Raw genomic sequence first — 14427 nt, forward strand, 5'->3', positions numbered from 1 at the left:
AGCACACGGAGGGGCAGAGGATGCTGAATGCTCCAAGGAGAGACCCAGGAGGTGAAGACATGTGAGCTTCTTGCCCTGAACAAGTCTGCTCCAAGGGAGAGGAGGCTCCCCAAAGTCCTGCCTGGCATTGTGGGGAGCTGTTCCAGAGCGTCGCCCGGGGATTCCGTGACACCGGTGGGCAAGGAGAGGTGTTACCTGGGTTGGGTAAATTTTCCTGGACCGTTTAGTAAGGCTGTCACAAAAGGAATGGCCAGCAATTGCTGAGTCCATTGCACGGATTCAGGAGTCAAGACATGCTTAGGAATCCCAACTTGGAGAAGGTGGTGGGCTGCAAACCGCAGTGTGCGAACTCAAAACACAGGCGGCAGCCATGCTGATAAAGAACGGCTACGCCGTACACCACAAAGCAGGGAGCTGGCTTTAGATTACATGGGAAGATGGAGGGGCTGACTGCTCCCCAGCCCCAAGAGCGCAGGAAGGAAAGCCAAGGATCGTCAATCTCAACTTGGACAGCAGAAACAAGCATTGCATCTGACATATGAACCTTTCAGGGCATGAGACGGGCTCCCCTCTACCCCCTCCTACCTGGCTCAGGCTGTTGTGAAAGGATGCAGCCAGGCGGCCATCACCCACAGGCTGATGCGCATTTAGATTTACCACAGTGGGTGCTTTGTGCCTGAGAGATTGGGTTTGTCTAGGAGGAGGAGTGACGTGATCTGTCACACATACAGAAGCCATTTCTTCCTCTTCAGCTGTTCATTGGCTCTTTTACCAACACTGATAATTCCCTTTGCTGCTATGACTAGCCCGCCGCTGTCGCAGAACAACGCAGAACCTGCTGTGGAGAAAGCTGGTTGTATCATTTGCCCAGGGTGTGGGGGATTTAATCTGGGCTGGAAACTGATCTTGATGTGTTTGCATTCAGCAGTGTTTTGTGTGCCAGCAACCTGCTGCACCCCTCCCGCTCCCCACTCCGTTAGGCTTCATTAGAAGTTCAGAAACGTATTTGCTGCCGATGCCAGCAAGCCCATAACACTTCAGCTGGCGAAGTTAGGCTCAACAGGTGACAAGGGCATTCGTCCTTCCCTAGACAGTTCAAGTCCCGCAAATATTCTTTCACAACACAAAGGATTTCATTCTAAATACTGATGGGATAGCTCAGGTCCAGCCTTACTATAAAGCAGAACAATGACACCAGGGAGGGCTTCGGGGCTCCGTGCAAGAGAAGCGTCCAGAATTCAGGGTGCAATCCTCAGCTGCCATAGCTCCACTGAAGTCAATGGAGCCGCGGGGGCTTACACTATCTTGGGCTCTGGCTTTCACAATCCAGGCACAGACAGTTTCCTGTCTCTGAAACGTCCCCTGCACAAATTAGACCTGTCAGAGGTAAGCTAGGTGGAATCAGCATTCGCTCTGTGGCTTGAGGGACTTGTGTAGACTTCTGGGCTTGGGCCGGAGGACCCTGCAGGGTGGGAGTCTACACAGCAATGAAACAGCCCTGCAACCCAAGCCCAACTCAGCTGGCACGGGTCAGCCACAGGTCTTTCTTTGCTGTGTAGACAGACTCCCAGATATGGTAGCAAAGGGCACATTAAAGATGCCAAGCAGAGAGAGCTGATGAAATTCTATTACAGTCCACGGATACTCACCCTGGAGATGCCAATACAATTTAATTTTAAAATAATGTATGCAAGTGTCACTATTATTCGCATACATTCGTGTCGAGACTGAAGCCCCGTTGCACCTGCTGCTGTACAAACACACAGAAAGAGACAGTTCCGGACTCGAAGAGTTAAAATCTGAATTGACAAAGGGTTGAGGAGATACGTGTTGTTATACCCATTATACAGCTGGCGGAACCTAGGTCCCGAGAGACTGCACGACTTACCAAAGGTCACGCAGCATGTTCATGACAGAGACTGGAATTAGACCAGATCTCCTGAGTCCCAGTCCGACGCTCTAAACCACCGACTATCGCAATGTGTCAGCAAGAGGAACAATGCGTGCCGAAGGGGGAAGGAGAAGTGGGATGGGACAGGGAATGGAAAGCCAGTATCAGTAAACACCAATGTGCAGAACTAGCTGTTCAGAGGCTGCAGGCCGCAGGGGAGAGGCTGGTTTACAACCCTGCCTGGGAAAGCAACGGGGAGCAAGTGAGGTGCAAGGAGGTGAGCAAAGTTGTTCCAGCCGGTGCGTCAGGAGCCAACGATCCACCTCCAACCCAGGAGGCTGGAGAGCAGAGACAAAGGTCATTCCAAGGCCATTGCATGAGTTCAATGTTCCTTGAGAGAAGGATGAGAAAGAAGGACTCCCTCCTTCTACAGTTCTCTGATGCCCAGGGAAAAGCAGCTCATACGGGGGAGGGGAGTTAACTCTGAATGGCCCCGGCTGTGGGTGTTACAGCACCGACCTCGCACACAGGCAGATTTCTCTATTATCATCATCTTTGTTCTCTTGCTTTAAAAACCTGCCCCCTTGCTCAGCCTGGCTGTATCCTGGGTGAGGAGACTCAGCAGGGAGCCGGGAGCTACTCAGAAGCTGAGCAAAGCTGGGGGTTTCCTCTCTGCACAAAGGAAAGTGCCGGGGAAGGAGGGAAAATAACGGTGTCGCTCGACCTCCGGAAAGTAGAAAATAAACATTCTGGAACATTGCAGTTTGTTCACAATGCTCCCCACTCCCCCATTAGGAACGCCCCCTGCGGACACACAGACCATCTCCTCCACATACACGTGCACAACACACCAACAGAAGCACCCGTGCACGCACACGTGCCCAAATTTCATCAGATATACACGGTAAGTGGCTAGGGCACGGCACTGAGACTCTGCGGACCTGGGTTCTATTCATGGCTCTGCCACTGGCCAGCTCGGTGACCCTGGGCAAATCACTTCCTCACTCAGTGCCTCAGTTTCCCCATTTGTAAAATGGGGATAATAATGCTGACCTCTTTTATAAAGTGCTCAGAGCTATAACAGATGTACTAAGTGAGTACATTCTTTTGTAAACTGTTGTAAGGGAAAGGACTTTAAAGCAGGTTAAGTTACAGATATGCCAAATCCAGAACTCTTTATTGCACCTTCCTAAAACTTTCCTGGTTCAAAAGAAGTAGGACCCACTTCTAAGCCCTTGCCAGTTCCTTTCAGTTTTTTGTTTTTCAAAAAACTTCTGACCAATGAAATTCTGCCAAGCCAACCCCACCCCCAGTTTTGTCCATCACTAGTTAAAATCTTGGAGATGACATTACAAAGAGCTGCTTATGCAACAAGCCATCTACCCTGCTGGCATCTGCTACCATGCCATTGCCAAATAGAAGCACCCTTTTTAATTGTCTTGAATCCTTGGAAAGCTGCCCTCCCTGCGAAGTGTTTGATTGCGCAATAACAGCAGGCTGCGAGCCAGCGATGTTGGTTGTTTCTTAGTGGATACGCAGACAAGTGTATTGATTTAGTTGGGGATCAGTCCTGCTTTGAGCAGGGGGTGGGACTAGATGATCTCCTGAGGTCCCTTCCAACCCTGATATTCTTTGATTCTATGATTCAAGCACCTGATGCTTCGCTCTAGCAGACACCAGAGCGAGCTTCATCCGATCTTATCTGCGCTTTCCTCCAGCACACCCATCTCAGAAGCAACAGCGAGCAATGCTCTATTACAGTGGTTTTCAACCTGTGGTCTGCGGACTCCTGGGGGTCCACAGATTACAGCTAAGACTTCCAAAGGGGTCTGCACCTTCATTAGAAATTTTTTTAGGGATCTGCAAATGAAAAGAGGTTGAAAATCACTGGTCTACTATCATCTTAGCAGCTTCCTGCCATCTTTAGCTGCCGCTGTCTTACTATCTTCAGCAGAGCTGCTTTGACTCAGCAATACCCTGAGCTGGGAGGAGAGAGCCAGGCTCACATTCAGCTTGATAAAGAAACAGTGTCAACGAGACAAGAAAAGTTAGTCATGAAAGGCAACTAAGTAGAACGTAGTAATGACCGGAAAATCCCCCACCCTCCGCTCCAAGCCAAGACTGCAGGGGCTGGTGTCACAATTCCAGAGGAAGAGAAGAAGGCAGATTGAATACAATAGTGTGCACCAGCAGCCAAATGTGGGTACGTTCACGCAGAGAGCAGGAGCTGGGCAATTACCTGTTCCCTTCATACCAACTGTGTCTTATGATTCTAACTTCGTATACACGTTCCAGCCCAAAGACCGCTCCACTGCCGTGCCTACTACCTACTGGCAAACGGCACAGGGGAGATGCTCCCCAGCAAACCTCCACACCACACCCTCACGGGGTCTATCTATTCACACAACAGAAGAGACATCGGGGGAGGGGGAAGAGCAGAGCAAACGTGACTACAATCCAGGATACCCTTTCCCTGTGCAGGATGAGCAAAGGGTGGATCCAAAGCCCAGGGGCTCTTTCCACTGACCTGGTATTTGGTGATCTCAGGATCCTCATTTTCCCACAGCTTCTCTGTAAGCTCCTGTCTCACACAGCCCAGTGCCCGTGACACCAGGCAGGAGCATTGGCTGCTCCTTGCAGCATGCTGGGGTTTCCATGGACCTCTCATGCAAGCGCAGCCCTGCTTAGCTTATACCTTTTGACAAGGTGACTGCAACTGCTGCCCCTGGCTGCCAAAATCCAGTTACACCTCGAAGGGACCTCAAAGTGCATCTAACAGGTTTTCAATCAACAGCTGAGTCGAACAGAAACGAAACACCCAAACGAGATGTGAGACATGGACATTGCTGGCTGGTCTCAAAGCGTTACCCTGGCAATTCTGGCTTATTACACAAAACTAAACTGAGGGGAAGAGATTAGGTGACTCAGATAATATGATATGGAGCTTGGATCAAAGAAGCCACCAGTTCAAATCTGATTCATGTGAGGAGAGACTGAAAGTGACCAACTGACCTCAGATCAGTGACCTAAGTGAAATGGGCTCCTCCCTTCTGGGAGCTGCTGCCTGCTTGAACATAGAGGCTGAACTCCTCTCTTGCCTGCAGAAGGAATCTCGGCAGCTAGGGGTTAATGCATATTGGTAAGTACAACATGGGAGTGGCTAACTGCTCTACCTGCTTTGCGGCCAGACCTCCCAGTTCCCCCCACAGCTGTGGATCAGGCATCTTTCCCCAGTATAACTTCACTTAAAAAGTTGAGTGGGGAACAACCTAACCTCAAAGCATCGAAAGTAAACCTTGGAGATGAAAGCAGCTCCAGGACTGTGCTTAAAAATGGTGTAGCAGGTCACACAAACATACCTGAGCAGCCAGGGGAATGGAGGAGGGGGGGTGAGGCAGGAAATATTAGAAGATGGGGTGGGGGCAGAGGGCATGGGAGGGGCAGTTGTTCATTTAAAAGAAAAACACAGACATTTCCATCTACTTTTCTTGTTACTTTACACCCTAAAATATGCAAGCTCTGGGTTCTGGGGCTGTCACCACTCATAGGAGAAATACGGTCATTGGAATCCCATCATTCGAATAACAGCTGTGTAGCAATACTTCCCAAGAATGGATACAAAGCTTTGCCTCTTCAAAGTGTTTCACAGACAGTAATTTATTAATCCTCAAATTATCCCTGGCCATAAGTAACTACACACCCATCGGAACGAGTGGCAGACAGGCTAAATCAGTGGTGGGCAACCTGCAGCCTGCGCCGCTTCCCACAGCTCCCATTGGCCAGGAACAGCGAACCGCGGCCACTGGGAGCTGCAGGCGGCTGTGCAAATGTAAACAAACCATCTGGCAGCCTGCCAATGGATTACACTGATGGGCCGCATGCAGCCCGTGGGCCGAAGGTTGCCCACCAACAGGCTAAATTGATCCCTGGTGGGAGGTTACACCGGGGATGAATTTGACCCAGAGGGCCTACTTCTGGTCTCTGTTCCACTGAGGGCAGATGAGTTATAGTGGTTTATACCAGTATGCTGAAAATCTCAATTCTGCGCCACTGAAATCAACTGGAGTTGTGCAACTAATTTCAGAGGGAGCCAGGTCAGGCCCTGAAAGCAGAATCTGGAATAGAAACATAGAATCAGAGAATATTAGGGTTGGAAGGGACCTCAGGAGGTATCTTAGTCCCACCCCCTGCTCAAAGCAGGACCAACCCCAACTAAATCTTCCCAGCCAGGGCTTTGTCGAGACTGACCTTAAAAACCTCTAAGGATGGAGATTCCACTACCTCCCTAGGTAACCCATTCCAGTGCTTCGCCACCCTCTTAGTGAAAAAGCTTTTCCTAATATCCAACCTAAACCTCCCCCACTGCAACTTGAGACCATTACTCCTTGTTCTATCATCTGGTACCACTGAGAATAGTCTAGATCCATCGTCTTTGGAACCCCCTTTCAGGTAGCTGAAAGCAGCTATCAAATCCTCCCTCATCCATAGAAAGGCCTAACAATTTACACTGATTTCGTACTGACTTACAACTCCCTTTAGGGATGGCATGGGGTGTAAATCTGCACAGAACTTGGCCCCAAGCATCCCTGGCTTGCACTGCTGTTGCTCATTCCACTCGATCGCCCAGCCTGTTTGGATAGGTAAGGAAAGGGACATAATTTTCTATATATGCATGATGCTGAATGGCAGTGAAGGGTTACTTTTTGGACAGCATTTATTCCTCAACTCTAGACAGATCCTTTAAATAATCAGAGCTCAGGACGAGGCTTTCCCGTCTCTGCTGGCAGCATTACAGGCTCTTAACCAGTCCTTTCTAGTTCCCCACAACAGTAATACTGCTGATGATTTTCTCCCAATCCTCTACCCTTCACCAAGGTTGAAAGACCGTGAAGAATACGAAGGCAGCCTGGTCAGGTAAGAGATACAAAAGGAACTTGCAGTAAAATCAGAGTCATCTGTAAAACGACGATCAGGAGCAAATAAGGGAGCGTAGTGTTCAAACACAAAACAGCCAGTATTTTGCAGTGCAGAATGAGTTATGATGGCCCTTAAACCAGTGTCAATCTGAGTAGCTCCACTGGCCTCAAAAAAGGTAATCTGGATTGACCACCAATGAACTGAGACCAGAATGTGGCCCACAGTATATTGTACTGCCACCCATGGATACCAAAGTGCATCCCTTCCTGACAGCGGTGAACTCCCTTTTAAGGCAGAGCCCAGGGGAGCTATGGATTCTCAACCCTTTTCATAGTAGGCCTGGGGTCCCACGGAGGGCACCCAACAGCTGAAACACTAAAATCGGTGGACACTTCTTTGTGTCCTGCCTAAGGGTACAAAGCAAGCCAGGGGCACAGCTGGGCACAGAACCCAGCAGTCCTGGCTCCCAGCCCCATAATCTAATCAGGTTTCAGAGCGGTAGCTATGTTAGTCTGTATCAGCAAAAAGTACGAGGAGTCCTTTTGGCACCTTAGTCTAATCAGTAGATCATACTACTCCATCTCGTAGCACCTGCTTCTCATGTCCTCATTTTAGCACAAGCCCGAACGAACCCAGCAACACTTGCAGAGGCAATAGGCCAGGAGCTACAAACCACGGCACTCAGGGAATTGGTTTTGCTCACTGGCTTGGGCTTCCCAGATCCGTCACTGCAGCGAGCAACGGCGTGAAATGCTCCGGTAACGCTTTCTGGCATGCTGCCAGGAGCAGCACCCTGCCCGAAAAGGAAGGGGAGATTGTCTACCCTGTAGACAGGGCAGTTTTGATTCCACGGGAGAAATGCACGGAAGGGTGAATCCAACCCGCTTTCCCACCCACCGGGGGCATGGAGCTCTCGGGACCCGGCAGAGCCAGGACAGCTCCAATGAGCAAGGGATGGGGCCCCATGTAGGGACTCCGGGGGGTATCCAAGTGCAGGCTCAGTAAATGGTGCAACGAGGCTGATGCCCACGAGGGACATACCGAACCTCCACTGGCCGCCTGCAATGTTCATTCTTAATGTGTTTTCCTTAATAAAGCTAGAGCTTGTTCCCCCCCACACTTCCGTTTTCCTTCCAACATCTCTCCTTCACCCCAGATAGGAAGCCTGGGGCCGATACAGATACAATCCCCCTCTTCATGAGCAGCCCAGCTGAATGCGAGCCAGATGGCCCACGAGGATTACAACATATTTCCTGCTAGGAACGTGACTCAATGAGGCTGGCATGCGAACTTGGCCCATTCATGAAGCTCCACTCTCAGCAGCCATGACTGAGAACGTGAGTCAGACTTCAAGGGCTAGAATCTCATGTTCCAGATCCAAACAAGAAGGAAAGATTCTCAGGTTTAGTTTCCAGCCCTGCCTGACTCAGGTAAGTCATTCCCCCCCATACTGAATCTCTGTTTTACTAGCTGTAAAATGGGATAACGTTACTGACCAGAGTGTTTGCACCCAGGAATATAAAAAAAAAACCCAACTATTTTTAAGCAATAAATCCATCCCTGCTGAGTTCAAAAGCCCAGAGATCAGTTTGTGCTTCCTGTCCTGAGTTGGAAGAGTGGAACCTAAGACACTGCCTGCCATTTCCTAAAACAAAATTTGACAACTCTCTTACCTGAGCTGCTGCTGAGGGTGGCCATGCACAGCCATAAAGTAACCAGCAGGAGGCAGCACAGCTTCATCCTGTCAATACAAACACACACAAAGAAGTTCCAGTTATTACTAAACTCTTGACTCATAGATGGGAAGTTTTGTCTTTGTTCTGGCACCTTCCAGCACCTCTGAATTTGATTTTAAGGCTTTTTAAAAAGTTTGTGTAGAGACACCATGGGAGCATGAGGCGCCTAAGCCCAAAAGTCTAGTTAGAAAGTGGAAGTCAGGTTTCAAGTTCAACCATTTCAGCTCAGTGTAACATTCAGAGGCAGCGTCTAAGCACAGATACCATGAGCATCTGCCAACTGCAAGCACACAGCATGGGAAGCAAGAGAACTCTTGAGCTTTGGCTAGGGTGACCAGACAGCAAATGTGAAAAACTGGGACAGGAGTGGGGGGTAATAGGAGCCTATATAAGAAAAAGACCCCAAAATCGGGACTGTCCCTATAAAATCGGGACATCTGGTCACCCTAGTTTTGGCTCCAAAGCCACAGTGCTGGCCCCTGTGGACTGCCAGTAGGTGACCAATCACTCGGTATATTCAAAGCAATTGTCACAGCGAGCACCCTGCAGCCTAACCACTGATGCAATATATTTGCACAAGGCATTAATCTAATGATTCTGAGTAATGAAGGCATTTTACAATCTGACCGTTGCAAAGTCTGTTTGCCGATAATTTGCAAAGGAGGAAAGGCTAAATTTGACAAACAAATCGTTGAATGTAAATAGTTCACCCAGATCTAGTGGGCAGGTCGCTTAGGAATGAGATTTAGGTCATATTGTGACTGCAATAGCTTTCAGTCAAATCCAGATTAGAACCAATGACCTATAAATAGTTCAAGGCTCCAGATCCCAGTACCGAACCCCTCAGTCCAGTCACTCCAGGAGATGTTTTAAAATCAGCCCATCTCCACAACTAGGTCTAGAACTCGGGTTTCTTGATTCCCAGTCTGTGCTCTATCTGGTCCAATTCATTACAGATTCAGGGCACAGGAATGTGACCCAACACATACGTCTGACATTTGGCATTCTGCTCTCACAAATCCTCTTGGTCACTGAAAAGCAAAGTTCCCTGCAGCTCCAGGCCTTCCAAGCCTGCCGCACAGAAGTTGCAGGTTATGCAAGCTGACATTTACTAGATGCTGTAATTAGTGGGACTGAAACCTTCATTCGACATTCCCAGGCGCCAGGAGATTGTGAAGGCGGGCAGACAATTGAAGTGGCTAAGGCAAAGCTGATCAAAGACTCTGGACTTAGCCGTGTGTGTCAGTGGGAGCAATCTCTAGGAGCGCAGAGCCCTTAAGGCAGCAAAAGTTCAGCCACCAGTGGGAGCTGTGTGCGCTTAACAACTCTGCAAACCAGCCCATGGGTTTACGGGTCCAGCTTCCGGCACCTGCATTGGAGATTATTTGTCATGATGCCTCCCCCTGCTGGGCCAGCCTCTCCCAGCAGCAGAGGGAAACGGAAGAATCCTGCACTTCTCTGCAGTCCCAAGCAAAGGGCAGCAGGCCGCTGCCGGGCTGCGAATGCAAAGCTGCCTAGCCATGATGGTAGTGGCAAAGGGCACTGCTCCACTGGCTAATGACGGAGACTAAAGCGATGCAATAGCACAGCCTTTCGCTGCCTTCTATGAACAACCACAGGAGCCTACAGGGACCCTCATCTAAACAATGAGCCTTATGCAGCCACTTTCTTGTGTGTTAAGATCGGGGCTCTTGGAGGGATGATTCTCCACCCACCCCTTCTCCCACCAAGCGCCCTCATCTGCCCGAGGAATGCTCCCTCCTTCCTCCCAGTAAGCTTCCCCAAAGCACCCAGCCTGCTGCTTCTCCCCAAACCCCCCGACTTTGGATTAAGTGGAGGGAGGTTGGTGAGTGCCAGTCACACCAGGAAGCAGGCTAGCAAGGAATAGGCAGGATGATGGGGCAAGGAGTATAAGGTTGTTGTCCCCCAGGAGAGGGGCCCTCTTCTGGGTCTCGGGAGGTGGGGCTGGGAAGGTAGGATCGGACACATTTTGCTCACAGAAGAGATGACAAGGGAGATGAGGAAGAAAAAACTGCAAAGATCCATAGATTGCAAGGCCAGAAAGGTCCACTGTGATCATCTAGCTGACCTCCTGTAGAACACAAGCCAGAGAATTTCACCCAGTAATTTCTGCATCTAGCCCATATCTTGTGGTTGAGCTAGAGCATGTTTATTTTAGAAAAAAACATTCAATCTTCAGTTAAAGACTCCAAGTGATGGAGACTCCACCACATCCCTAAGTAGATTGTCCCAAGAGTTAATTACCCGCACTGTTACACAAACATGCACCTTATCTTGAGCCTGAAATTAACTAGCTCCAACTTCCAGCCACTGGATTTTGTTCTGCCTTCATCCGCTGAAGAGCCTTCTACTCTCAGAAGGCTCCCCATGTAGCACTAAGATCAATCACCTCTTCACCTTTGAGCTTCTCTGCCTTTCACTATAAGGCAGATTTGTGTTGAAGTGCTTGGCTCTAGAGTTACAGAGCACGAGGGTCCCACTGATGGTCCCTAGCCAGTCCTGGGATGCACTGCGAGGACATGACAAATGAGGTCCTACTCTCATCTCTCGCTGGCTGTCTGTAAACATGCAGGAATCAATTCCTGCTGGCAGGTTCCAGGATTGTCCCCAGAGTCTGAGCACTAGAGATCAGTAGAAACCTGACAATCTAGGTATTTGTGTTTGTTTTTCATGAGCTGTTTTCTTCCTTTGGGAGCTAATTACCAGGCCTCAATAAAAATGAAGAGACCTGGTCTTCTCGTGGCACTTCTGTCATCCAAAGTGAAATGCCATTTGATAGCCTAATCCTGCATTACTGCTGCCCCATAAATACCTGCCTGAGTCATTCAGAACAGTTCCAGGGCTAAAAAAGAAACATGTGTGATACAGCATGGCCAGAGGGCAGCATGAGAGTGTTAGCAGGGGGCCTTATTCCCTGCCAAGGGAGGAAGGTTTGCTTTAGATTAACTAGAACACCTGTAGCCATTTACAGCACCTGACTCCAATTAGAGCACCTGACTTCAGTCATGTGATAAAAACCCCTGCTTCAGTCAGACAGTGTGGGAGTTGAAGGAGGAAGGTTTGATTGGAGCAGAGTGCAGGTTGCAGAAGTTGGAGAAGAGAAGAGTTTGATAAGAGAGAAATAGAAAGTTTGGAGGAGTGCTGCGGTGGATTGTGAAGTCCAGAAGAAACCCTAGGTAAGGGGCACCAGGCTTGTGTAGAAGGGAGGCAAGAAGCCCTTCACAAGCTGATGAGTAGGAGAGGGAAGTAACCCAGGGGAAGGAACCGCTAGTTCAAGTGTTTCACCACAAACCTCAGGGCCCCTGGTTGTGACCTGGAGAAGAGGGCAGGCCCAGGTCCCTCCCTCTCCACTCCCCTCCTCCAAGGACACTAGTGGAGTAATCAAGAACCAGTTCAGAGACAAGCAATAGCGCCCTGAACCTACCCCAGAGAAGAGAAAGCGCGAGACCCAGCAGAACAGTACCGGCAATTTGCCACACATGCTACTGGCCAGCCTCCCTCATGGACAATAAAATAACTCTTTATTTGTCTTCTTTTAGGCTGGTCAGATGGAGAAAAGGGAGAGGTCGTGACTGCTCAGCTGGGAACAGACAGCTGACAGCACAGAGGGCTGGAGCTGGGAAGGGTGATACATTTAATCAGAAGTGGGGGCAAAGTTCTCACACCACAGCATCTTGTGTGTTCTCTTGCGTCTGCAGAGTCCACTCTGTGAGCAGCAAAGTCTTCCCTGTTCCTTCACCAAAATAAATCCACAAATGAGCCCTCTTCCCTACTTTTCATGGAACCCACTCACTCCCCATTTACGCAAAACAGGACAAAGTCAGCCTTGGTGGAAGCAGGCGCAATCAGTGGCTTTAGGGGAGTGTCTCCTGCTTACCCCAGGGCTGAGCTTGACCCACTGCCATCAGCTGCGCTCCTATACCCTCGCCCACCGTGACATGACATTCAGCCATCATCTCAATGGGCTCTTTTTTGCATCCTTTAGCTGTTCAGATGAGGACTTGCTCCCCCCAACAATTCCATTAAAGCCAATGGGTCTCAACTCCCAAGAGCAAGGTGATTCCCTAAGGGCTCCACAAACTTGCCCCAATGAATTTTTTTTTTTTTTTGAATGAAATCCAGTGTTTCTGCAACTTCCTCCCAGTTGCATTAGCTGGAGCAGTGCAACAGTTTGATTTATTTTTGGTTCATTGCAGGCTCTCCAGAGATCTTATCATTGGACACAGACACAGAGCATGTCAGATTACAGCAACTTCTCCATTCCTGGACTGGGACTCATCAGCTGCTCTGCCACTGAACGAGTACAATGGAATGCACAGGGTGATGGAGGGGAGCCTTTCTTTGCAGGACACACTCAGAATTAAGAGCCGGACCCCTAGGAACAATGACACAGGCCCCTAATGCCCAGTTTAAGCCAATACTTACTGCCGGAGCTTGCCCCACTGAAGATAATGGGAGTTTTGCAAATTCAGGAGGATGCTGCTCCGCTCTCTGTACACGCATTGTTACCTGGAGTTATCATGCAACACCCAGAATCGCTCACTGCTTTACAAAGTATCCAACACCAGGGCAAAAAATACCGTCAGAAGTAATTACAGCCTCTTCTGTCCAAAGAACCTGCGCCCATTCTAAAGGACAACAATGCTGTATTTTCCACTACGCTGCCTCTGTCCTTGAGCCCCTCTAAAGACCTGACAGGTTTTTACTTTTCGCAGAGAAGCCACATTACTGCATATGGAACGAAGGCTCCCCTCAAAGACTTCCCACTAAGTGCTCCGGCTGAGAGGGCCGTTAAAGTTAATGGGACACTTCAGGGGGGAAAATAACAGTCTCCAGATGGCAGGAGCAGGGTGTGCACGTTGCTTTCTCCCTGCAGTTCTCTCCAGGATCAATCCTGCAAGGCGCTAAGTAGCTCTGAGCACTCTCAGCTCCCACTGCCTTTGATGGGAGGTTAATACTCTCAGCCCAAGAGGAGGGCTGCAGCCGGGGGAACGCTAGCAAGGTGGATTGAGCCGGTGTGCCAAGTTTGGTGAGAAATTGGTTCCATCCCTTTATCGGCTTTCATTTCTCCCTTGTGAATTCAGTCCTTGGGGGAAAGCAGCCCTGGAGGAAGACAGTGGGCAGCACTGCACAAGCTTCTGGGATGCACGTATCTCGCTATGGTACTTATCCGGGCCCTCGCCACCGTGGGATCTGAGACCCTCATACGTTCATCCTCCTGGCACCCCTGCGAGGTGGAGCAGGGAACTAAGCCTGGGTCTCCCACGCCATCAGCTATCCGTCCCCACCAGTGCACCTCAAGCCAGGCCAGAAAGGAGCTGATCTCTTGGGGTGAGAAGCTAGTTCAGTCTCTGGCCGTCCTGCTGAGACTGACAACAAGGAGGACAGCTTGCTCTGTCTTGTACTGCCTGGATGTACCTGGAAGGACTCCAGGGAAGCACTGGGCTAGAGGATTCAGATAAACAGGTGATAGATTCAGGCTAGGCGCTCTCATGGCTCCACCTTGTGCTCCATTTGTTTGCCGGTACAACAAAACTACCCTTTCTCCCTTGGGTTCTCAGGTCTCCATAGCAATTGACTCGCTGCAGAGGGACTAGAATTCTGGAGGGGTGCACCCAGGGGTGTATGCCATGTGCTCGCCGGGGCTCCCTGCAGTGGGGCAGGCTAAAGGGGCAGCAGGGCCAGAGACCCAGCACTTCATAGATTCTTTCCCCAATGGATGGCTTCCAGTGGCCGGCACAGCCTCTGCACAGTGCTGTGTGGGAGTAGGAAAGGATTCCTTTTTTCACCTCATCAGAGGAAGTCTCTCTTATTATTTACAGATAACACACCCACTCAGAGCTCAGCTCCTCTGGAGACCCT

The 14427-nt window shown here is 49.8% G+C and overlaps 1 protein-coding gene across 4 annotated transcripts in view; it reads right to left on the reverse strand.

Moving 5' to 3' along the window:
• IL1RAP (interleukin 1 receptor accessory protein) overlaps positions 1-14427 on the reverse strand; it is a 66459-nt gene that overhangs the window by 37585 nt on the left and 14447 nt on the right. For 3 of the 4 annotated variants that reach the window (XM_032777336.2, XM_032777337.2, XM_032777338.2), the window contains exon 2: positions 8482-8549. In XM_032777336.2, the coding sequence (XP_032633227.1) occupies positions 8482-8548 (67 nt within the window). In that variant the 5' untranslated portion in view covers position 8549. Of the gene's footprint in view, positions 1-585; positions 665-8481; positions 8550-14427 lie in introns of those variants that run through there. The other variant, XM_075068320.1, reaches the window with a different exon arrangement.

The sequence above is a fragment of the Chelonoidis abingdonii genome, chromosome 8 (assembly GCF_003597395.2).
Source record: "Chelonoidis abingdonii isolate Lonesome George chromosome 8, CheloAbing_2.0, whole genome shotgun sequence".
NCBI lineage: Eukaryota > Metazoa > Chordata > Testudines > Testudinidae > Chelonoidis > Chelonoidis abingdonii.